The sequence below is a fragment of the Rhineura floridana genome, chromosome 12 (genome assembly GCF_030035675.1).
Source record: "Rhineura floridana isolate rRhiFlo1 chromosome 12, rRhiFlo1.hap2, whole genome shotgun sequence".
NCBI lineage: Eukaryota > Metazoa > Chordata > Lepidosauria > Squamata > Rhineuridae > Rhineura > Rhineura floridana.
In genome coordinates this window covers 41,640,699-41,666,675 of record NC_084491.1, presented here as the reverse complement: position 1 = coordinate 41,666,675, position 25,977 = coordinate 41,640,699, and the positions used below count along the sequence as shown (strand labels likewise).

Here is a 25,977-nt window from a genome sequence, read left to right as displayed (position 1 = left end):
ATTTCCTGTATTGCGGTTGCCTGGCGACCTTGAGCTCAGCAGTGCCTAGCAACAGGTTCTATAAGTTTAAAAATAGCTGTAACATTTTCCTCCTGATTTCAAGTCTGTTTCCAAGGAAAGGCAAGCAGGAATGAGTCTAAGGAGGTATGCTGTCAAATTCAGAGTTTAACCACTTTGCCTCCATAAGGAATAACGTGAACACTATTCCTGTATAAAGCCCAGTTGTCTCACCTCATTCACTTCAAGAGGCCAAGTAAATTCCTAGGCAAAAGGGCTGTATGTGCAAGCTGGCCTTCAGAGCCATGTTTTTCTGAATGCACATCTTTATCCCCAAATGATAACCGGAAAGGCTCTCTCTGTCTCTCAGCAAAAGCAGGTTTGCAAACAGGTTCTAGCCCCACTAATCTGCAACAAGCATCTTTTCTCTTCCTACACTATTTATTTATTAAATGTACATCCCACCCTTCCTCCCAGAAGGAGCCCAGGGCGACAAACCAAAACACTAAAAGCACTTTAAAACATCTTAAAAACAAAAGACTTAAAAACATTAAAACAAAACCTCTTTAAAAATATATTAAAACAAAACATCTTAAAAACACTATAAAAATCCCATCCCATCACCCCTTCTCAACCCAGCATGCCTCAGTGACTTTTTTCCCAGCTTTTATTTAAATGAGACGGTGTTATTATCATTTCTTCAAGGAGAAACAATCTTTCCATATTCCTTCCCCCTGATTCACAAAGAACAAGCTCTGTCCTTCACAGCCAGATTTCTCTGACTGGTTACTTACTTCCTGCACTTTGGAGCAAGCGCTTCTTTCACCAGAAATCTCAATTGGTTCCACCATATCAAACGAATCAAAGGGCCTATTAAATCACATCTCTTTGCAACATCAGCTGGTGCTATGGGGCAGAAAATTATCTCCCCGGCCCCCTTTTTTCCATGTAGGGCCAAGTCATAGGCTCATGATAAATGGAATCAACAGCTTAACAAATAGTCATCGTTCCTCTCCAGCAAGTCACTGCTTTCAGAGTGAGGGAACTGTAGTTTCATTACTGGACACTTCCAGTCTGTTGCTATTTTGGGGTGGGATTCAATCACATACTGGTAAATTCAAGTTGCACAATTAGTTGCTTTGGTCTTCTCGTGCAACAAATCCATTTCCCCTCCCCCCCCAAAAGGCAGACCTTTTGCAATAAGGAAAATGATAAGAAAATGTACTGGAAAGTGGGGATAACATTTGCTGGATGTAAGTTGTCTAAACACCCCACAAACAAATTAGAATAAATGCTCAATGAGACAGTGTCGCGTAGTGGTTAAGCTGTTGGACTACGACCTGGGAGACCAGGGTTCTAATCCCCACACAGCCATGAAGCGCACTGGGTGACCTTGGGCCAGTCACTGCCTCTCAGCCTCAGAGGAAGGCAATACCACTTAAGTCGATCCCAACTTACGGCGACCCTATGAATAGGAATTTCATGGCAAGCAGTATTCAGAGGGGGTTTACTACGGCCTCCCTCTGAGGCTAGTCCTCCCCCCTGGCTAGGGCCTGCTCAGCTTGCCACAGCTGCACAAGCCAGCCCCTTCCTTGTCTGCAGCTGCCAGCTGGGGGCAACTGGGCTCCTTGGGACTATGCAGCTTGCCGTTAGACATTCGTTCATCCCACACTTTTCAATTCATTTCCCATCGCTTTCCAAAACGCAAAAAGTCCATTTTTTATAGAAGTGCACTAAACCCACTTTTAATTATGCATACCTGAAGTGCTGGTATGTGCGTGTATCCCTCCTGCAAAATGCTGAGTCTGGAGACACCCTATGATGATAACAGGAGTTGGGACACTATGGAAAGTAGAACCCAGATGCTGAAACCAAGTCTTATACCAGCCTCCCCCAATCTGGTGCCCTCCAGATGTTTTGGTCTACAACTCCCATAAATCCCAGTCTGTGCCAGGTAGGGCTGATGGGAGTTGTAGTCCAAAACACTAGGAGGGCACCAGGCTGGGGAAGGTTGTTTTATACTATGAACCACAGTTCACCCAATTAAGTTTCTTCATGTGCCTTTGATTTGTTTGTTTGGGGAGTTGTAATTTCTCACTAAAACCACAAAATGCTGATTGGCAGCCAAGATCCTGCTGTCTAAATTTCTTTACCTTGCAACCTGCCACTTATAGCAGCCCTGCATTCTCATGCCTCCATCCAGCTGGGAGGCTGAATTATTAAAGTGCCAAGAAGTAAGGAGCGTGTCCTTTAGAAATAGCAGGAAAGCAGCCTCGGTGCGGAACATAATCCACAGATGAATGGAGGGCTGGGGGCTGTGTAGTCCCTGTAAGGGACCTTCCAGCTTTTTAACTGCAACTGCCCTGATTTAAATGGGACACACTGTACTGACACAGGGACATGTAGCCTAAGGATGTTTAAAAACAAAGGGTCATGTTCTACTCTGAACCCTGATTCAAGGATTATATTAGTGGCTGAGGGTCAGACAATATGTTAAAAATGCCCTTTTTTTAAAAGAAAGGCATGTTTAACACTGCAACTTTTATTCTGAAGGAAAAGCAACTGATCAGCAGCTCTTGCTAGTGAGAAGAGGCGAGTATACAGTAAACAGCAATCTCTTCTCCCTTCCCCTGCCCTGCGGAAGATGGACAAGGGGGGATACCCCCAGGTAGGAATCCCCCTGGACTGCCCCTGCCCCAAGCAGCATCTCTTCCTTCGACCTCTGACACTTTGAGGGGGAAGCATGCAAACAAGAGAAGGCAGCCGCTGCACCTGTCATAGATACATAGACTGCTTCTGTACAAGGTAAGGGCAGAACACATGGAACAAACTGGGATACCTAACTTTCAAATTCATTTCCGCTCTCTTTGCTACACAGGGAATAGACAAGCAACCCAAACTCCTGACAAGAGATGCTGAGCTTCCTTATCTTAACATAACTAAGCTTCAAAGCTCCTCTCTATTGGAAGCAATAAATCTTTTATAACAAATAGCACTTAATTCAAGGCCACACGTTAAGGGATAATTGGCAATTAAAATCTAACTAGCCAGAAAAGGAACCCCTTGGCCTAGTGGAATCCACATCTTTAGGAACATCATGAGCTAGTGAATTCACATCTTTGAATGCCAACTCTTGATGTGCTCAGAGGTACATCAAATATATTGGCTTTATATAAAAGTAAATACTACACTAAACAAGCCCAATCTTGTCTGATCTAGGACACTAAGCAGGATCAGGCCTGGTTAGTACGTGGCTGCGAAACTGACTGGGAATACTGGGTGCCGTAGGCTTAGAGGAAGGCAATGGTAAACCACCACTGAATACCTCTTACCATGAAAACCTTATGAATTTATCCAAAACAGATTCATAAGGTTGCCATAAGTCACACTCAGCTTGAAGGCATATAACAAAAACCATGATGAAACAACTGCATGATTAAACATCTGTATATGCAACCTTGATATTAGAATTATTGTTTTCAAGTATACAGATATCCTGCACAATTTGATTCAAAATAGATATCTCCCTCTGATAATTGGGAAGCTATAATTAATCTTAGATATGTACCATATATTCTTCCTTTTGAAAAGAGAGATGGGGTATAAATATTGTTGCCTTTTTGATACCAAGCCACACTTATCTACTTGAGATAACTCAAAGCTTGCGTGCCCCAGGTAATCAAGCATTCTGCCTCACTCTGCAATTCAACAGATTTGATTATATTGCATTATTCTCTTGTTAAATTATATCTGTATATGTACTGATTAACCTTATATTTTTCTCTTCTGTAATCCTGAACTATATTTGCTTAATGAAATATGGATTTTTTTCAAAATTAAGGGACTGAGATTCTTCCCTGAACCCTAAATGTACTGTGTGCTGACTGGTATGGAGGGCAAAGTTAGACACACACACACCCTTCAATGTGAAAGCTGTTTCTGGGAAAATCTAAGGTGCTGCTTTAACCATTGAATGGAACATTTGATACATAATGGTACTCCTAAGTCTTTACCCTAAGCAGGGCAATATTTGTCACACTCCTGCCTCTGCTGTCCTTCTCACCCTCTCTGGTCACCATGGCAGGGAGGACTGGGCCCATGGTCCTATTGAGACAGAAGTCACAAGCAGCCTCCTCACTCACTCACCAATGGGAAGTGCAGAATGGGAAAGTTGTCCAGGGAGAGACAGAGAGGGAGCAAGCATTTTCCACTTTCTCCATAAGCAACCATGGGCCCAGTCCTCCCCACCACAGTGCCCAGAAAAGGTGGGCGAGCTGAAAAAGAAGGAGCTGCTCTTGCTTGCCCACTTCCACTCCCCCTTATCAGAAATGGCAGGAGGCTGCACCACAGGGGAAGACCCCAGAGGACTTCCCAACAGGAGTCCCCTCCCTCACTGCTTCTCCAGTTTCTGATGCAGGAGAGGGGGAGGGAGGACAGATTGCTATTTACCGTTTAACTGCCTCTCCTCACCAGCAACAGCTGCTGGTTGTATGCTTTTCCCTCACATTAAAAGTCCCAGTGTTCAGCACGGTCTTTTTAAAAGCATGCTGTAATGTGTAGTGGAACCCCTGAGAAAAGAGGTTCTGACAGGTGCAGACCCTCCTCCTGTAAGGCAACAAGGCCGTCTTTCTCTTTCGCTCTCATGCCCCTTCTCCCTGGTTAATGGGACCAAGCGGGTGCTCACAGCCAGCAAATGAAGCAAGAGAGACTGGTAGAAAGAAATCCACCTGACAAACCCAGATTCCAAAGTGCCAACCACAGATGCAGTGCAGTCCTCTTGAAATCACAAGTATATTTTGTCTTGAACAACAGTAAAAAGCAAGATGGAGATTACTTGAGAGCCATATGTTCTTCTGTGTATGCATACGCACTCCTGCACATTTGCATTTAAGAACTCTTTCATTCAAACTCATGATTATGATTATTAGCATTTAGAAAGCACCTAATATTTTCTAAGCACTGTACAGATATTAGAAGATAAAATAATATTGCTTGCAGACTCAAGATCTAATAGAAAAAACACAAAATGAAAGAGGAATGGAAAAGAAAGCACTGGTGCAGGTGCCCTTCATTGGCCAGTTTGGTTGGCCAATGGTAAAGAGGTCCATGAAGTTCTTCCTGCAAGGCAGGGGATGCACCCTCCCATGGCATTAGGTCCCTCGGCCAGTGGCAGAGGCCAGACTAGGATTCCCTTCGCTTTGATATTCCTTTTTTTAAAGTAGTTAGTTTTCAGGGTTGTAAGAATATATTTAAAAACAGTGACAAAAACTGCTTTAAGGTGCCAAAATAAGGAAATGGGTGTTAAAAGAAGCCACCCAACTCATTATTTTTTTCTGCACTATATGGTACCTACCCATCAAGATTATTCAATGCTTGTGACTCTCATGCTTCACATTTGGGGGCCACAATTACCAAATCTTTCAGGCTTCACGCAAAAGGTACATCAATTTCTGTTGAGACACTTGTCATGCTTGCAAAGATAGCATGGAAAATGTATTACCTGCATGCAACTGAAATACACCATTAGCTACAGTCCTTCTGCTCATGATCCAACATGTCCCCTGCAGCCAAGACACTTTTCCACTCCTGCTACAATTGTACCCTGAAAGGCTCACTCTTCCAACAGGCATCCTGTATTAGCATCTGACAACATCACCTGGCCAGGGGATGGGGGGGGCACACACACACATCTGTGACTGCATCTGCTTCAAAGTTTGGCGAGTTTACAAATAAATCTCCTTAAAACAGTGCAGTACAATTGTGGCTAGTGGGTCAAAGAAGAAGATTACAAATCACAACTCCCTGCTTCTCTTTCTAGCTGAAACCACAAGACCATGCTCCCTTACGCCTCAGGAGCTCCATCTGCGAATTGAGGATAATGGCAGCATCCTACCCTAGCGAGTTTCTTTTAGCTCTAACACGCCAAAATGAAGCTGCCCCTGCCTTTTGCAAGAAAAGGAGGCTGAACCTCAAGTACAGTTCCCTGATCTCTGGCCAAATTGCTGCCGGTATCTATGAGGGGTGCCTGGGAGATTCTCAGTTCTATTTAGTTCAAGAATTTTTCAGTTGCCTTTGTGTTTATTAGCACAGGCCACATTCCCACAACTTTCTTAAAACACTTCTACCGATTTGCTCCAGGCCCCACGTTAGGAACAGCTCTGTCTACAAGATGCGGTAGTCTAGCTATGGCTAACCAAAGGAAGAAATGCTACAGCTGGTGAACAATCACCAAAAATACCTCTGCATGGGTTCTTAATGTTCAAACTGTGTGTTGCGATGATATACTCTTGGCGGATTTTAGACACTGTGATGGAATATAGGAATGGAGGTGTTCTTGTGAACCTCATGACATTTAGGGCTGTGTATGTCAAGATCAATACCATGAAATGTGCTCAGAAGTCTACAGGGAACCACCACAGATGCTATGACACTGGATGCCCCCTGATGCCTATTCTCCATCTCATCCCTTGTTTGAAGTTATCACAAAGGAAAAAGGAGGAAAAAATTGCTTCTCAAAGCTAATTGAGATTCCTGCTGTTAAGTGGAGCACATGGTCCATTTAAGATAGAAGAAATAAGGAGATGATGATCCTGTTATCTTATCTGGCAGTTCCCTAGAGTGAGTTGGGAGTCAAGGGACCTGAGAGTCAACATGGTGCCCAGCGGGTAGACTTGAATTCTTAAAACCAGGAGCTAGAAGTTCCAGACAAATCAGCAACAGCTGTTCCTCATGTGTTGCAGGGGATTCAAGGGCCCCTCCAGACAACCTTTCTGTCATGCATTCATGATAATTTGCGCTCATGATGGTATTGAGATGGTTATATACAATCCTGCCTTTTTACCTGCAAAAGTTTCAGGGTGGACATCCTGTTTCATTTCCAACTGTTGCATGTTCCATAGCTTCCTTATGAAATCCTGTAACATTTCATACCACAAATGTTCCAGAGAGCCTTTGCCCTGCTTTTTTTGCACTATAGCACAAAAATGCCCCTTATGGCAATAACACGGTAACATAGAGGAAGTATCGCAGAACAACTAATAAAGCAGAATGATGTGTGGATGGTCCAATATAAGCCCACAACTAACGCACTATTATTGCATCAATGATATGTTGCAGAAAGAATCACCAGTCTGGAGGAGCCCAAAATGTCTTTCCTGATAGCAGCACTTCTGTGGAGCGACTGCTCCCTTTCCTGACCTCACACTATAATATTTTATTGCTGGAGAAATGTTCAGGCCACGGTGTAAATAGCCGCTCACTTGATTGCTTGTGGCAAGAGTTGTCTTCAGACAACTAGGCAGGAAGTCCTCACAACTTCTGGGCCACAAATATCTAAGACAGGCACATGTGGAAAGGCAGGCCACCAGTTTTGTGGGGTAATAATTTCAATGGACCTATCTGCAAGACTACCACACAAAGATGTAAATGTATGTGGGACATGCCTTGGCTATCTGTCTGCAATGAACTCTGGCTAGTCTCGGTCAGGTCATTTTCTCTCATGCAGACTAACCCTATGCATATTTACTTTACCACTGTTTGCTGCATAAATGATAAACAAGAACATGTCCTGACCACAGATCCCAGAAGTCCTTCAGGATTGCTCTGCCTCTATCTGCCCCCTATTCTGGTTACAAGATAGGGAAGAGGGGAGACTAACCTGCCAATAGAAAACAGAATATTATTGCATTTTTTACTTTGGTCACAAATCACTTTGGAACTTTTTTAGTAGGAACCAATATATTAATTTTAATAAACTAAACCTAACACCTACAAATAGTAGCAGATTACTCAGATGAAAGGGGGGGGGAAACAGCAGTGAAAGAAAACTAGAGGGAGAAAAGTGCTTATTTTGTATCTTTAAAGTGTGAGGCTCCACTTGTGCAGTCTCATTTTGCTGGCTGCACCAAAAGGGATGTGTTTGTAGTTAGGAAAGAGGACATAAAACAGTCAAGAGGAGCCAAGGCCAGCAATTGACAAGAGGCACCACAAACAGCTAGCACAAGGTTAAGTCTGGAACACAATGCAAGTTCCATCAGGTGAGGAGGAAAACAACTGCTAATCCTGATCACTGAGTGCATCTTGGTCTCCTACCTTCTCAGCCTTTTTACATAGATAGCAAACCCTTGACTCACTGCACCACCACTGATGGCATTCCTTGGTAAAGGCACACAGCAGATGGAGGAAACTGAACTGCTTTACTGCTTGAAGGAGGACCAGGAGATGCCCACACACACACCCTCAACACAGTATCAGCCAGGAATCTCCTTCCCACAACCTAAGGGTTGAACATGTTTTCCTATGACTGCAAAAGAATTGTTTAAATTACTCTTCCCACACCTTGTGTGCTGATTCCAAAGTCCCCAACTGTTTAGAACCAAAATGGAAGGGGAAAGGGGTAGCAGGAAACAACTAGCACAGAAGCCCTCACTTAAGGAATCTGCATGCCCATAAAGCAGACTTTACAGCATTTCCAGCAGCACCGATCATCAATGCTGAGAACCTGCCAATTCTACAAGGCAGCTTTTCCCTCCCAACGTTGCTAGCTACACTTTACCGCTGAGTCAGACTGCAAAGGTTGCTGCTGCAAAACTTGGCGCATAAGCAGCTAGGTGGGAGCACATCATTTACACAAACTCTCTAAAACTATGTTTTGCAAAGCATCAGTGTGGCGGCTGAATGCTTCCACTCCAGTCCTCCAAATCCTCTCATTTTGAGGTCTAGCTCACTTTCCTGATTTTTTTGTCCTATTCAGAGGACTCCAGAGATGTGACACAAAAGAAAAGTAGTTTTATTTACCTCTGTGAAGCCCTCGTGCAGAATGTCCAATAAATTTCCCTGGGCCAAACAGGCAAGCATTCTTCAGAAGCTCACCCAAAGGGCTGAGTTCTTGGAGCATACAGAACAAATCCTCCAGCCTGGGGCACGACCTCCCCCTCCTCCTCCTCCTCCTCCTCCTCCTAAAGACAAAGACGTGCAGCTCATGGGGGACCTCTTTCATAGTCCCATATGTGCAGCCCTTAACCGCAAACAGGATACTTGAGCCAAAGTCAAAACTCGTACTGGGCATGCTCAGGAGGGAGCCACTGGGGGAGCAGCAGGCAAGATGTCACATCGTTCCGTTCCTATAGAAACGCTGCAGCTTACCAGATGCAGGCTGAGGAACTGGTCAGGGAAAACATCTGAAACCTATTTCCAGGCACTCTTCCCCCCCCCATCTGACACACAGCACACTTGGCTGGGGGTGGTCAAGTCTGGTTTAGCTAAGAAGGGAAAGAGCTGTAAGAGGAATAAAGCTAAAAAGACTGCCTACTTTTAAAACTGTGGGGATAAACTTTGCAAAAATGCCAAAAGCCAATGCCAGTGTAGATGCAACAAGCCAGACTATGCCCAATTTATACGTCACCTCTTCAGTGTCAGGGTACATTGTATACAGAAAGGAAAGGAAGGTAATGCCTAAAATGTAGTGAAAACCATGTTCCGTGGCTTGCATTCTGCAAATCAATCTTTAAAACCCAGAGGGGGGAACCAACAAATGAGGTATGTCTGTGTCCTCATGGAGTTTCCTTTCAACTTATTGATATAATTTAGGCTGCATTCCTAGGCACACCTCCCCGAGAGTAAACTGAAATGAACAGAGTCGGGCTTAATTCTGAGAAAATGTATACAGGAGTGCATTGTCTCTGTCCTACTAGCTTTTGTGCACGTTTCCCATAGGACACACTTCCATCTCTTGGGATTTTTAAAAATACAGCTGATTTTGTGAAATCGTAGCTGTGCATCCATTACACACCAATAAATGTAATTCCATTACTTGGGGAACAATATACGTCTGCAAGTGCGTACCTGGCATTAAGAAAGGTCCGCCATAGCACCATGCGCCTGCCACCACCACCCCAGTTTGGTCTCCCTACCCCTAAAAAAAAAAAACAGAAAAATAAGCTAGATTTGTGCAAAATTAAGTATTTCCAATTAAAAACACCTTGGACTCTCCATTGTGGAGTCCCTCAGGGGTTGGTTTTGTCCCCCATGCTTTTTAACATCTACATGCAGCCTCTGGGTGCCGTCATCAGGAGTTTTGGAGTGCGTTGCCACCAGTACGCTGATGACACGCAGCTCTATTTCTCCTTTTCATCTTCTACAGGTGAGTCTGTGGATGTGCTGAACCACTGCCTGACCGCGATAATGGACTGGATGAGAGCTAATAAACTGAGACTCAATCCAGACAAGACTGAGACACTGTTGGTGAATGCCTTCCCTGCCCAGATGGTGGATGTTTACCCTGTTTTAGATGGGGTTACACTCCCCTTGAAGGAACAGGTTCGTAGTCTTGGGGTTCTTTTCGATCCTTCCTTGTCTCTTGAGGCGCAAGTGGCCTCGGTGGCAAGGAATGCGTTCTACCACCTTCGGTTGGTAGCCCAGCTATGCCCCTATCTGGACAGGGATGACCTCGCCTCAGTTGTTCATGCTTTGGTAACTTCTAGGTTGGATTACTGTAATGCGCTCTACGTAGGGCTGCCCTTGAAGACAGTTCGGAAGCTTCAGCTAGTGCAAAACGCAGCAGCCAGACTGCTGACGAGGACCAGCCGGTCAGCGCATATAACACCTGTTCTGGCCCGTTTGCACTGGCTACCCATTTGTTTCCGAGCCAGATTCAAGGTGCTGGTTTTGACCTATAAAGCCTTACACAGCGTGGGACCGCAGTATCTTGTGGAACGCCTCTCCCGCTATGAACCGACCCGGTCACTTCGCTCAGCATCTAAGGCCCTCCTCCGGGTACCAACCCATCAGGAAGCCCAGAGGACAGTTACTCGATCTAGGGCCTTTTCTGTAGTGGCCCCCGAACTGTGGAACAGCCTCCCCGAAGAAGTACGCCTGGCGCCGACGCTTCTATCTTTTCGGCGCCAGGTTAAGACCTGGCTATGCTCCCAGGCATTTTAAGCGTTTAATGTTATAATTTTAAATCTTTTTTTGTTTGCTGTTTATGTTTACTGTTGGTAGGTTGATTTTATTGTGATATTCTGTATTTTAATCTTTTTGTACACCGCCCAGAGAGCCACTCGCTATGGGCGGTTTAAAAATGAAACAAATAAAATAAATAAATAAATAAATAAAAACTCTCCAATAACAGAAGGTGATGAAAAACAGCAATGGCAAGAATTAGAGACCTTGTGAGGTATTCATCCAACTAAACTGGGAATGCTAGTGCCTTTAAGATGCCAATGAAGTTAAACACTGATCTGGGACAAGAGAGTGGGATAAGATGTAGCCAGCGCCAGCTCCTTGCCATATTTTTAGTGACAGATTGTCTGCACCATCATATTTTCATGCAAACTCTCACTCTGCTCAACAAATTACTTCATCCCGCCCCCTTCCTCTTCAGTGAACAAAATAATGGTAATTCTTTGCCCTGCTTCAAACATTAACAAAACCAGATGTGGAGTTATGCAAGAATCGCTCCAGGACAATCTCATCTCAGTGCTATTGAAATCATTAGTTAATAATTTCACCATGTGAATTTGGCTGTACACTTAAAACACACTTAAAATGGAGCATTTTTTCTGCTCTTGAGTCCAATCCCAGGAATCATTACTTGGAAGGAAACCCCACTGACTTTCAATGGGACTTGCTCCCAAATAAGTGTACACAGGATTACAGCCCATATTCGATACCACAAGGAACTAGAACAAAAGTCAGTGTACAAATAACACATCTGTTTCCCAGCTGGCCAGGAGCCCAGAGAGCTGGTGTGGGGACCTCTAGTACCAGGGCAAGGATGTCTGGACCCAACGACTCTTCAGGGTCACTGGAAGCGTGCAGACCCAACAAAGGGCCCTGCTCCCCTTGCTCCTCATCTGCGAAGACCTCAGGTTTGATGTCTGGGAAGGGCTGAACCCTGACATTTTCACTGTCATAATCAAGTTTGTTAAAAATTTGAGTTAGGTTGTTTTTGCTTGTTTGTTTTTAAAAAGACCTAGCATGAGAATGGGGTAAGAAGCAGCATGTAAGACTACAGGGGATGGAGAACAACAGTGAATGAGACTATGATAAAGGAAAGAGCATGAGCTGAGTTACGGGAACTCCATGTTCTAGCCTGTCAGATCCCAGCCAGGGGAGTCCTCATCAGAGGAGTCATTGCAGGAGGAAGGCTAGGAGGCTCCACTCTTGGACCCAGCCCTGGATCAGCCTCCATCCAAGGATGAGGGCCAAGGTCCTATGACAAGGTCCAGGACCGTCTGTCTGCACCTGGGGCAACTTCTGACACGGAGGCTGAACAGCCCCCGAGCACAAGTGGGAGGCATCGCCTCCAATGCCAGATGATGATCCGCCCTGACTACAAGGCCAGACTCCTTGGGAGAAAAAGTCTAGCTGCAGGTGATCAATGGGAGTCAGCTGAGGTTGTGGGTGTGGCTCAGCAGCTCTAGCGTGAAAACCCCAGTGCCAGGCTGGAAGGTCTGCTGAAACAAGTCTATACTCCAGCTCTGCACCTGACCCGTCCAAAGATTGCCTGTGAGCCCCAGACCTGCCTCTTGCCTCGCTCCTTACCTGCGTTGCTTACAGACTGCTTGGCTTTTGACCCCAGGCTGCTCTGACTCTGATTCTTGCCTGACCCCCGCGGTTTTGAGGAAGACTCTGGACTCTTGACTTTGGACTGATCCTGGATCCTGCCCTTGTGCTCCCCTCATTTGTGTTTCTGCTGGGGAGTCTCTCACCTCCTTGAGAAGCCCGGTGACAACAGGACTTATCTTTGCACCTCTTAGCAGAAGCAGCTAGAAAATTCTAAAACAATTCTTCTGCCATCACAATGACTAGAAACTTAATTTAAATGAAAATAAAACCAGAGCTTTCCACTTCTGGATTATAAACTATGCTCTGTATTAAAAGCACAGGAATAACATGCAAAACTGTCCCTGAGACAGACTACAAGAATTCAAATAAGATTCTGCATTACATTCCACAAAGAATTCCTTGATATTTTGTGTGTCTTTGAAATCAAGGAATATTGTGTGGCCTTGATAAGAAATAATCAAATTTTAAGACCATTATTCTTAAAATGTTTAAGGCAAATATTTAAGCCTTAAGGTAAGAACAAGTGTTGCCTGAGAAATAAGTTAAATAAATGTTGTTTCAGTGCACCCTGGATTAAGATTTATAGACAACACTTCCTCATATAGTAAGCATAAGCTCAGTAACTCTGCAGACAGAAAAAAATGTTCACAATCTTGGTAGCTGTGATACACTGATGCTGCTATCCCCACCCCAAAAAGAAAGGATTGCATTACATAAACCTTCTTTACTGCTGTATATTGAAAAATGCCCACAAAACCAATCCCTGCACAATAACATGATAGCATGTCAAAGTTCACCTCCTGTAGCACCCAGTAACTTAACATGATAGCAGGTGGTGTATGAAGTGAAGCCAAACAGAATGCATTAGTAGAATACACTAATGCAGCTTTCCCCAACCTTGTGCCCTCCTGTTGATGGCTGGGCTGATGGAAGTCGTAGCCCACAACCTCTGTAGGGCATCGGGTTGGGGAAGGCTACATGAGTGATTACACAAGTCCACATACAAGATTTTGTTGTTAACATATAAAGCCCTGAACAATGTGAGACCAGGTTAACTGAAAGACCGCCTGCCCGTTTAGAACCTGTTACATCACTTAGAATAGAACGTTTGGGGAAATGCTACTCATGGCACCGCATCTTAAAGAACGTCACAGGAAGGTGGCACGAAAGTGGGGATTTCCTCCTGTTGCCCAGGTATTATGGAAGGCCCTTCCCTCTGCCATATGTGACACAGCAACCATCAGTGGCTTCAGATGTCTTCTAAAGACTTATCTTTTTGCCCAGGCTTCCCTCGACCCATCAGATCAGAGTCAGACCTTGTTTTATGAATCCCCTGGATTCCTATTTTGTTTGTTTTTATATGATTTTATGCTGCTGCTTTATTGGTTTTAGGTTGTATTTCTTTGTTAATAGTGTTGTTTGTTTTTATGTTGTGTACTGCTTAGAGATTTTTTAAATATTAAGCAGAGTATAAATAGTTTAAATAAAGTAAATAAACAATCATTATTTAAAGAGGTGACAGGTGTCTTTTAAGTGGCTTCACATTCTTAGCAAATCTGGTTTAACATGTTTATTTATTATATTTTATTTATTATTAGATTTCTATCCTGCCCTTCCTCCCAGCAGGAGCCCAGGGCAGCAAACAAAAGCACCAAACCATTTTAAAACATCATGAAAACAGACTTTAAAATATATAAAAACAAAACATCTTTAAAAACATTTTAAAAGCTTTAAAAACATTTTTTTTAAAGTTTAAAAACATATTAAAAAGCAATTCCAACAGACGCAGAAATGTTGTGTTTTCCCCTAAGTTCTACAATGCACAAACTGATATTTTCTGAATAGGAGGCCTGCTAGGATGGCTTCCCCTGCCCTAGATCAGAAGCAGGGAGGGGGAGTAAACTTACCCTCTCTACACTACAAAGAGAGAGATAATCCTTCTGAATAATATTGATAGCAACACCATGGGGGAGGTGTTTGCAGGATTTAATCCCTTCAATGTACTGTTTAAGTCGTGAAACAGACGCAACAGCTCAGGCAGGATCTTTTATCAAGCCTACATCTGTGGGTGGATGAGCTTTTGAGCTTCACTCACACAACTCTTTTTCAGGTTCTGAATGGTGAGCCAAACCGCTCTCTAGACATGAAGCAAATCTTCTGCAAGTTGCCATGTGATGGTGAGAATTGATTATCAAACGATTGCTGTCTATGTAATCGTGTGTAGAAGGTAAGATTTCTTCACAGTACTGCAACACAATTAGCCTGGAAGTTCTCTTACGTGAGCACCACTGAATGGGAGTCCCCTATTTATTTCAGTGGGGCATGCGCAAGGGAACTTCCATGGATTGTGCCGTTTCCCTGCAACAACTCACAAGGACCTGCTCTCAGGGCCCTCATGTTTTGAAAGGCATGTGCAAGTTCCAAAGATCTCCTGAAAGACTTGCATTTTGGAGCCATTGATCATGGCAGCTGTTCAGATATTCCCATAGGATTTGCATCAGCTGTTCCACCCAAAGTAGCTTCCACTAAGTATTAATGAGGTATGGCCCACGGGAAGCTTGATTCTGTTGATAAATGTAGAGACCCCAGAGACAGAAGCTAGGTCTTTTATTATTAATAAGATGAGGAAGTGAGGCCTAGAACAGTGATTGGTCCAAAGCCCTCCCGGCGAGTGCGTGGCTCCGAAGGGCTTTCTGCTCCAAGCCTATCCATGTGGACCGAGCTCACTCATGATATAATGCAAAGGTTATGACCCAGTGAAAGCTTCCTGTTCTGCTAATAATACAATCAGGCACACAGAAGCATCCCCACAAAAAGCTGTGGCCTTTCCCCTCTCACCTACCACTCAAAGCACCATACAGAATGCACATCTAAAGCTACCCAGCCGGACCATCAGCCCATCTTAGTACTGTCTGCTCTGACTTGACAGTGGCTCTCCAAGGTTTCAAGAAGGGTATTTTGCCAACCTTTCAACCTGAAGCCCTATTAAAATAGGAGATGTCAAAGACTGAGCCTGGGACCTTCTCCGTGTAAAGCATGTGCATCCTATCACACTGCCCACAAACATACACAGACAGCCTTTAGTGAACCTGCAGCAGCCCAAATCAGCCACATGGACCAACTTTGTATACCTTGGGGATCAAATGCATTTGAAAAAGCCTAAAGTTAGGCCTGGTGTGGTTATGCCCCAACAGTCCTTCAATCCCACAGAGCTAGAGCAAGAGGCAAGAAAACATTTTGCCTGACCAAAGCAGCGGATACTGCCAGCTGCTCTGGAGAGCTTATTTTGACACTAAGTTACAGCAGACAATGTAACCTTTTATTCAGCTCTAGAAGTCATAATAAATGAGCTCACAGGAGGGCGAGAGACTACTCCAGCCTGTCTGGGATGCAGATTTGCTGTCGACAGAAGTCGAGTGAGGAGGGGAGGGGGTCATAACATCATCTGAAGTACTAATCCCCAGTTCTAGCATGGGGACCCATATGGCACTGCTGCCTGGAAAAACCTGATGAAAAACAGGGACTGGAGACAACTGTGGCACGATACAGAGCTCAAGGCACTTCACAAGGGAAGCCAAGTACACTGTGCCTCGTGCAAAAAAAGAACTAAGGCTATAATCTTCAAATCACTCCTCTTCTAGCACTACGATGGAGGGCCTTTGTCAGTCCGAGAGCTTCATTCTCTTCTGGACAACCTTCTGGGGGCCACACATGCCAGTGGTGGGTTGGGCCATCGGCAAAAGTGGGTGATGCAATGAATGTAAATTTTACCTTTATATAGTGGGCTGGTTTCTTTCTACACACACACACAGAGCTCTCTCTATCTTCCATCCAGGGAAGCAAGAAACATTATCAGAATATACACTCCAGCCAGGCAAAAACAAGGAGGCTGCAAAGCAAGGCCGTTGAGGGGTGTGACTGGGGAGAGTCCCAAGGCCAGACAGAGAGGCCGGAGAGCCACATTTGGCCCCTGGGCTTAGGGTTCCCCATTTCTGTTGTATCACAAGGGCCCAATTCACAGGGGCTATAACCCCAGAGACGCTCTCCTGCCACCTGCTCTAGAGCCTTTCTGGTGCCTGGAAACTTTTTTTTTATTTTCCCAGACCTTGTAACTCACCATTTTATCTGTGCTGTTCAACAACTTCACTGTTGTTTTATTATGTATTTTACTCTGCATTTTATTTTTATTTGTAAGCCACCCTGATATTTTTTTATTGTAAAGGAAGAATACAAATTCTTTAAACAAATGGCACAGAACTGCAAAAATCGGGCCATCAGAAGGGGCAGCACTGTGACAGCCAGGCTGCTGGTATTCTATGCAGCTTGTCAGCCATAGGAAGAAAAAAAAAACCAAGGCTAGCAGAGTAAAATGCCAATGTACTAGATATAAGGGCCAAAGTGAAATCTAGTTTGACCTTACATGGCCTTTGCCAGGTCATTCTTGACTCAGAATTAGCATTCTTGCTAATAATAAAAGCAAATTGCAGCTGTTTTTCCCATCCCTGTTTGGACTACACAGTTCAGTCTTTTTTAAATTCAACCTAAGGACCATATCTCCACCTTCAGGCGTCATGTACAACACTCACCCACATCAGAACTCTCTACCCCATTCCCAGGCACTAGCTATGATCAAAACACAATTATGCCAGACTCCAAATGTTCAGATGAAACGATTCCTGCAAAAATCTTCATCGTGCAAGCTACCACTTAAAACAGCCACAAGTGAATACAAATGAAGAAGGCCAAGTAAGTGTTTTATGGGAGCTGTTTTGTACAGACCAGCCGCCTGTGACCTTCAAAACAAAATTTACAATCGTTTGAAGACAGTGACCTCTGGTGGCGGATTTCAACAAAATGTGTGCTCTCTGCCACCAAACCCGTCAATCATCTCTGCTTAGGCAAAATCTTTCATACTTTACTCGATATACATAACATTTTTAGTCCTTACCGTCCATACAAAACTACATAGCAGCCAGAGCTTTTTAGTTTATTAGAAATACAAGTTAATGTGGAAGTACTTTCCACAAAAAATGATATTCACTCTTCCATAAAGAAAATCTATTTTAAGTTAATATACTAAAAGTATAGAAATGCATTTCTACATATAGGGCTGTGATGCACCACCCATAGGAGTCCATGGGAAAACTCTTACGTATGATAATTAGGGCTGATGATACAAATTTCTGCCTATCCAATACATCAGGCTGAAGCAGTAACATTCCAGGCCGTAGTAGAGTGTTCCACTAACTTCATTAATAAACAAGGGATGAAGTTTGCTAGTGTGTGCCACACAGTGCGTGGTCAGAAATTTCTCATAAAGGTAGAGACCATTCATAGAATCATAGGATAGTTGAGTTGGAAGGGGCCTATAAGGCCAACGAGTCCAACTCCCTGCTCATTGCAAGAATCCAAGTAAAAGCATCCTCGACAAGTGGCTGTCCAGCTGCCTCTTGAATGCCTCCAGTGCTGGACAGTCCAACACCTCCCCAGGTAATTGGTTCCATTGTCGTACTGCTCTAACCGTTAGGACGTTTTTCCTGATGTTCAGTAGAAATCTGGCTTCCTTCAGCCCATTATTCCATGTCCTGCACTCTGGGATGACCAAGAAGAGATCCTGGCCCTCATCAACGTCAGCTAAACATACATGCAGCACTGATGCAAACAAGCTGAAACAGGACGAAGTACCTGAACTGTTTAATCCTCTGCTTGCTCATCTTATAAACTGTAACATAATGCACTGCCCTAAGAACTTAAGAACTGTGCTGTGTCAAACTGTGCCACCCTGGGCTCCTGCTGGGAGGAAGGGCAGGATATAAATCAAATAATAAATAAATAAACTGTCCTGTGTCAAACCAGGACCACCTAATCTGGCATTCTATTCCCAATACTGGCCAATGAGATGTCTGAGTGGTCATAAGCAGGGCATCTGGAACTGAGGGATACTAAGTCAGCATTTGGAGGCTCCATTTAGCTAGCAGTGCTGTTAACAGACCAATCTTGAATTAGTTCAAAGTTAAGGTCTACTTACCCCTACTACACTATGTCATCACAAAGACATCAAAGGTGAACGATCAAACAAGGAAAGAATAATCTTTGTCATTTGGGGGAAGAAGTTCCCGTTTGTACCCTTCAAACAATTCATATTCTCTCTAGTTAATCAGAAATAATTATTGGAACACTTACCGAAGTTTCACTTGGCTGTGACAGATTACGACACCCTACTTCCAAAAGGGTCCCCATGTTAGGAAACGGAGTCAGAAAGACAGAAACACGGCTGTTGGAATCGAGAGGTAATAATGCAGTAGCAAATTACCGTTCATTTTCAGTCTTTAAAGGAGACGTATTCTCTTCCAACCTGCAGCAAATAACAGGAAGACAAAGGGATGGCAAGTGAAATTAGATATGCTGCTAAAATACCAGAATGTGGCTATATATATGTATTCTCCAAGTGCTCATTTCTTGCATAGACATACCTCCCCCCTAGACGTCACACCCTTAAGTTCCAGATTTGGCATGCCTGGCAACAACGATTGATAAGAATAATTAACAATGAAGAACAGATAGACTTTGAGTCCAAAGAGACTACTGTCTACCTCAACAACAGAGGGCTTACTAAGATTTAGAGTAACTTGTAAAATACATTTGAGGGTTTCCACCATCACTTTAATTGGACTCATACTGTCAAAAATGAGCAAAAATTAGTTATCTTTTATACCACAGTTTTATTGACCTTGTGCTTTTTATCCTTTTACCATTCCAAACCAAGATGATTTTTTAAAATGATAAAGATATGGCCTTTCCCATTTTTTCCACTGCATGTACATGGTCTATTCCCACTTTATATTACAGATTGCGAGGACTGAACCAGCAATATTATTCATTTATCCAGAATGAAACAGATTCCATAGCACATATTTATCATGTATTGGTGACTGTGAAGACTGAACCAGAGCACTATACATTTAAAGCACTCTGAAGGCATATAACAACAATAATGCCACTTTAAGCATCATGGTTTCCCCCAAAGAATCCTGAGCACCCTTAACAGACTACAGTTCCCAGGATATGGGGGAGGGGGGAGAGCCACAGCTCTTAAAGTGGTATAATAGTGCCTTAAATGTATGCACCGGATGTGACCCCAGTCTCATTTATCTGGAACCAAAGACATCCTATACACAAGCTCCAACAGTTCATCAGAAGAACAGTATCATCCTAAGCAAGTTTACTCAGGTGTAAATCCCACTGAGTTCAGAACGCTTTAGGATTGTTGTAGCTGAAGTTACACACATCACCCATGTTTGTTTTACATGGGAGACAATGTCACAGAAAGCAACATGAACAAGCCTCTGTCCAATAGGCTTAGGGTTAGGGACTGGGTCCAGGTTAGGGTTAGGATTAAGGTTAGGGTTGCTTCAAGACAACTTGCTACTGAGCACTCATCTAGATTTGTTTCCACAAAGTTTGCAGGGAAATTAGATGACATCAGCTATTTATTGAATGTTATTGAAGTTAAACACTTTCCAGTACATTTTCTTCTTACTTTCCTTAACGCAAAAAGTCTGATTTTGGGGAAGCAGATAGTTGTGCAAGAGCTCCAAATCAACTTTAACTGTGCAGTCTGAACTTGTTGGTATGTGACTGAATTCCACTGAAAAACAGCAACAGTCTAGAAGTGTCCTGTATTTTTGCACCAGAAAACGTATCAATGATTTCAATTTGTTAAAGGCAGCAGCAATGTTCACCCATAAAACTAAGTGGCGATACAAATGGTTACATGCACATGTGCGCAAACACATGTAGGATTCGTTCCTTTCAATTTCCCAATACACTCATTTTTATTTTTATTTTTGCTACCCATTCTGAGTAGTTTCTACTTGAAAGAATAGCATTGAATTCCATTTAGTAGTACATGCCCTGGTCACCTCTCGCCTAGATTACTGTAATGCGCTCTACGTGGGGTTACCCTTGAAAACGGTCCGGAAGCTGCAACTGGTACAGAATGCGGCGGCTCGTCTGATTAAAGGCAGCCACCGGCAAGATCACATCACTCCTGTGCTGAAGGAGTTGCACTGGCTACCGGTTGTTTACCGGGCCCAATACAAGGTGTTGGTTTTGACCTTTAAAACCCTATACGGTTTTAGCCCAGTCTATCTGAAGGAGCGCCTCCAGCATCGTCAGGGATGCCGCTCAACAAGATCAGCCTCAGAAGACCTTCTCTCACCGGTTAAAACAGCTAGACTGGTGAGGACTAGAGAGAGGGCTTTTTCAATAGTGGCCCCCACCCTGTGGAACTCTCTCCCAAATGATCTCCGCCATGCCCCTTCTATGATAAGCTTCCGCCGGGCCTTGAAGACCTGGCTCTTCAGGCAGGCTTTTGGGGTGGGTTAGGTTTTTATTGTTATGGTTTTAAATGTTAATGTTTTAATGTATTTTTTTTATCTTGTACGTCACCCAGAGTGGCTGGACATCCAGCCAGATGGGCGACTAATAAATTTAATATTATTATTATTATTTAGGGTTTTTGGTTTTTTAAAAACGGGCTGCAATCCTACATACACCTAAGAGTAAGTCTCACTCAGCTAAATAAAACGTAACTCTTCTGAGTAGACACACACACAAGATTGCCTTGCAAATAAGTAATTTTGCATGGGGGGGCAATGCCTCCCCCACCAAAACACTTTTTTATTTGGCAAAGAAGGCTGTTTTAGCAAAAGTCACACATTTGCAACGTTTTTAATTATATTTTTTCTTCAGAATTGCATTGATTCTTCAAACCGTAGCCTTTTTCGTTTGGCAAAGAAGACTATTTTAACAAATCTCATGCACTTCTAACGGTTTTTAATATATTCATTTATTATTTAATTTATATCCCACCCTTCCTCTCAGCAGGAGCCCAGGGTGGCAAACGAAAGCACTAAAAACACTTTAAAACATCATAGGAACAGACTTTAAAATATATTAAAACAAAAACATACTTTAAAACATTTTTAAAAAGCTTTACAAACATCTTTTTTTTAAAAGAAAAGGTTTAAAAACATTAAAAAGCAATTCCAACACAGACACAGACTGGGATAAGGTCTCTATTTAAAAGCATTGTTGAAAGAGGAAGGTCTTCAGAAGGCGCCAAAAAGATGAGAAGGTGCCTGTCTAATATTTCTTGTTGTTATGTGCCTCCAAGTCGATTACAACTTATGGCAACCCTATGAATCAGTGACCTCCAAGAGCATCTGTCATGAACCACCCTGTTCAGGTCTTGTAAGTTCAGGTCTGTGGCTTCCTTGATGGAATCAATCCATCTCTTGTTTGGCCTTCCTCTTTTTCTACTCCCTCCTGTTTTTCCCAGCATTATTGCCTTTTCTAGTGAATCATGTCTTCTCATGATGTGTCCAAAGTATGATAACCTCAGTTTCATCATTTTAGCTTCTAAGGATACTTCTGGTTTAAATATTTATCTTTTTTGTGGTCCATGGTATCTGCAAAGCTCTCCTCCAACACCTGATTTTTCTCTTATCCACTTGTTTCACTGTCCAACTTTCACATCCATACACAGAGATCGGGATGGTCTGAATGACCCTGACTTTAGCGTTCAGTGATACATCTTTACATTTGGGGACCTTTGTGTCGATGCCACTACACTAAAGGTCCATTTCCTATGTTGTGCGGAACAGACCTCCTGATAAGATGGTATCGGCGGGCGGCCCTCACCTGCAGAGCGCAGTGATCGACTGGCTATATATGTTTTCTTCAGAATCCCCCCCAGAGTTTATTATTTATTAGATTTATATCCCCCCAGTTCCTCCGCAGTAGGAGCCCAGAGTTAAGAGGGAAAGTTGCTTTCGAGGAGGGCGCGGGTCCCCGGACTGTACTTGAGGATTGGGGCCGTCCGTGGGGGGGGGGGGTCACTTGAGGGAGAGTAGGAGTTATACCCGCCATGGTTACCTTACCGACTTTCGGGAAGCAGCGGCAGCCGTGGCAGTCTTTCCTGGTACGCCCCATGCGACCTCCCGCGGGAAAGTGCTGGCCTCGGCCTTCGCTCGCAGGTGGCAGCGCCGGCGCGTTCTCGTCGCCATGGTGACGGGAGCCGCGGCCTAGGCCCTCCTTGCCGCCCGCCCCATCGCTCTTCTCTGAGGGAAATGTGGGTGGCTGGCCGGGCTCTGGCCTAGTTCCAGGAGCTTTCACAAACATCACTTTTACGGTTTACATTTTTTTATTCGTTTTATTTCCAACACATGGGGGTTGCGTCCTAGTCGTACTCACAGTAGAGGAGACCCCTTGAAATGAATGGACGTGAACTAACTTGCGTTCGTTCATTTCAGTGGGTCTGCTCTGAGTAGAACTTCGTTGGAGACAGCCCATTTATATTTGCTGCAAATAGCGCAAGGGGAAAAAGCAGGAATGTCAAGGGCTGGAGTTCCGCGATAGAGCATCTGCTTTGCATGCAAAAGGTCCCAAGAGCTTGGAAAAGTTACTTTTTTGAACTACAGCTCCCATCAGCCGCAGCCAGCGCCATGCTGGCTGGGGCTGATGGGAGTTGTAGTTCAAAAAAGTAACTTTTCCAAGCTCCCCAGGATTTTGCCTGAAATCCTGGAGAGACACTGCCTGTCAGTGTTCACAGCACTGGGCTAGAAGGACCAAAGGTCTGACTTAGTATAAGGCAATTTCGTATGCTTAACAGTGCAATCTTCTGCACTCCTGCTCATAAGTAATCCCATTAAGTTATATGGATCTGATTTTCGTCTCGGAGCTGTTCTCGCCTCTAACTCATCTTCCTGTTTTCTCTGCAGACCACAGAAGAAGAAGGAGCCATCTTCTCTGTCTCCTCTCCTCTGGCATGGGAGCAATGGTCAAGCATGGTCATTGCAGCCTCCAACTAAAATTACCTAGACAGAAGTAACACTTTTCCTATTCAGTATTCATAAAGTACTGTAGTCTTTTCTTACATTGAAATCAAGTTTAAGTCTCACTGATTCAGAGCAAGGTAAAAGCTTCCTTTCTCTCAGATAATTTTTTTTTATTTGATTTATATCCCGCCCTTCCTCCCAGCAGGATTGCAGCTTCAAAAGATAAGGAAAAGAATTTGGGTACAATCCATTACTTCAATGGTGCTTACTTCTGAGTAGACATGCATAGGATTACTTTCCACTCAGGGTTTACAGCAGGGATTCCTAAACCGTGGCCTGTAGACTACCAGTAGTGGTCCATGAGCTTCATTCAGGCGGTCCATGTAGGTTGTACATGGCACAATAAGTAGTAGGGAAGGGAAACTGCACAAGCTGAGAGACTGTGAAAGAAGGAAATAAAATATATAATTATTAACCCAGCAAAAGGAAGCAAGCAAAGGCAAATAGCACATCAAGAGGGAAATGCAAGAGAGAGAGAAAACTAAAGTGGGATTGAGAGCAGGCCAATCAAATTTTTCAAGGCAGAGAGGGCCGCAGAGAAGTGGCCACAAGAGAAGAATCACATACATGAGAAACAGGAAGGTTTAAGATTAACGTTTCAGACATGTAGGAATAGTTTTCTGTCCCTCATTTTATTCTCCAGCCTCCTATCACCTCCCTTCCCTTCAGCACAGCCCTTGCCATTTCAAATCCTCTGTGAATTTTCCTCCCAATTAAAATTATATGTTTTTACAAGCTTCTTACCCATCCAGCCACTGTTTGTATTTCCACTGTTTGTATTTGGATGTTGGGAGTGTGGAGAAAGAGGTGTTTGAGGGTGGAGGTCAGGAGTGTGGAGAAAGAGGGAGTTGGAGTTCTGATTAATAATAAGTCAAGTACAAAACAGGAATAGATGAAACCATACGCTTGTGAAACATTCTAAAACTAATCTTGTTATTTCTGATATTTAATAAATACTTATTTGGTTTACCAAAGGCCTGATCCTTGGCTGGGGGATATACAGACCAGAAGGGAGGGCAAGGTAATTACCAAGGCTGAACAGAAACAGTATCTAATGGTGGCAGCGGTGAAGGGAGGAATAATAACAATTCAAGTATCCAGAGCAACCCAGAGTTGTATGCGTTATCTATAAAGATACAAGGGGGTTGGGAACAGCATAAGCACAGTGTCACAAAAGTAACCAGCTAGAGAGAGACTCAGGCAAAGTCTCTGGGAGTATTGGTTATAGGACGTGACTGGTGGTGGTGCCTAGCAGGGGGATCTAGTGAGATCTGTGCTAGAGCGGAGTGAGAAACCATATAAAGGACGGTCCGGACTGGTGGTATCCCTGGTGGTGCCTAGTGAAAGGCAGTAGCCACAAGCAGGTGGGAACCTGACAGGGAGAACCAGGGAAGGACGTCACAGTGGCCATGTGGCTTGCTTTATAAAGTACAGTATTTGAAGGACTGTCAGAGGACAGTCCTCTGTCTGAAGGTGCCCTCTATTTGAAGGTAGCTTTTAGGTCCAAATCTGGTTTAATGATAAAGAACTCTAAGAGCCACAGTGCCCTTGAAGTAGTAGTTCAACAATTAGGTCCTGGACAGGAGAATGAGCAGACACACAGGTCACCTGGCCACAGTCTTCTCTACTATTTATATATAGATTGATATAGACTGTATTTGTATTTAAAGTTATTATATTAAAATGTGCATATGTACATTAAAAAGGATGCTAATCTGTTTCTTTTATTTGCTGATGCTTTTCTTATTTTTTGCTGCTGCACAAGAGACCACCCTAGTTTCAAACCACATTGAACCATACTGACAAGTCAACGCTCAGATGTTTAGGCCTAAATCTAGATTACTTTGTTGTTAGGTAACTACATTTTATATGCACTCAGAGGCCCTCTTCTAATCTCTCTAGACTCTTACCATGATTCATAACTGCACACTTGCATTCAGAATAGATTCTGGGACTCAACTCTAGTGAGGCCTGGCTCAAATTAAGCCCAGGTTGGAAAAGAACAGTTCCAAACAATATGCCTTAATCATAACCAGGTTCAAAAATAAAATAATATACATTTGAAGGTGATAAATAGCAATCAGAAACCAGCACAACCTCTGATATTAACTATAAAAAATATTTATTTTCAATAATAAACTGTGCAGCCCCCTAAACCTAGGAGCCATTAAGTTATTTATTAACTATTTCCAATAATTTTATCAACAAATAATCAAATGGTGAGGGAGGAAAAAACCCTTTCAGAGACAATTTCAGAGATGTTTCCAGAAATTTTCCTTTTAATAACTCTTTTAGTTGAACAGTATACAAATGATTATACAAATAATTATAATAAAATAAGATTCAGGATAAATACAGAATTCTCTGCTTTTCAGGTTTGCTGTTGCCAAAAATAAATAGGAATAGCTTTCCTTCATATAATATTAAGCAGAGAAACAAACTGCTCAATTCTACATTTTGCCAGTATAAACCAGTCCCGAACTACCCCAATTCATCTCTTTATAGCCATGTG

The 25,977-nt window shown here is 43.4% G+C and overlaps 1 protein-coding gene across 5 annotated transcripts in view; it reads right to left on the bottom strand.

Annotated features, from left to right (window-relative positions):
- The window catches only part of DIXDC1 (DIX domain containing 1), an 85,400-nt gene that overhangs the window by 55,098 nt on the left and 4,325 nt on the right, over nt 1-25,977 (bottom strand). For 3 of the 5 annotated variants that reach the window (XM_061593431.1, XM_061593434.1, XM_061593435.1), the window contains exon 1: nt 8,794-8,922. In XM_061593431.1, the coding sequence (XP_061449415.1) occupies nt 8,794-8,853 (60 nt within the window). In that variant the 5' untranslated portion in view covers nt 8,854-8,922. Of the gene's footprint in view, nt 1-8,793; nt 8,923-18,747; nt 18,920-22,508; nt 22,594-23,674; nt 23,846-25,977 lie in introns of those variants that run through there. The other 2 variants (XM_061593432.1, XM_061593433.1) reach the window with 2 other exon arrangements.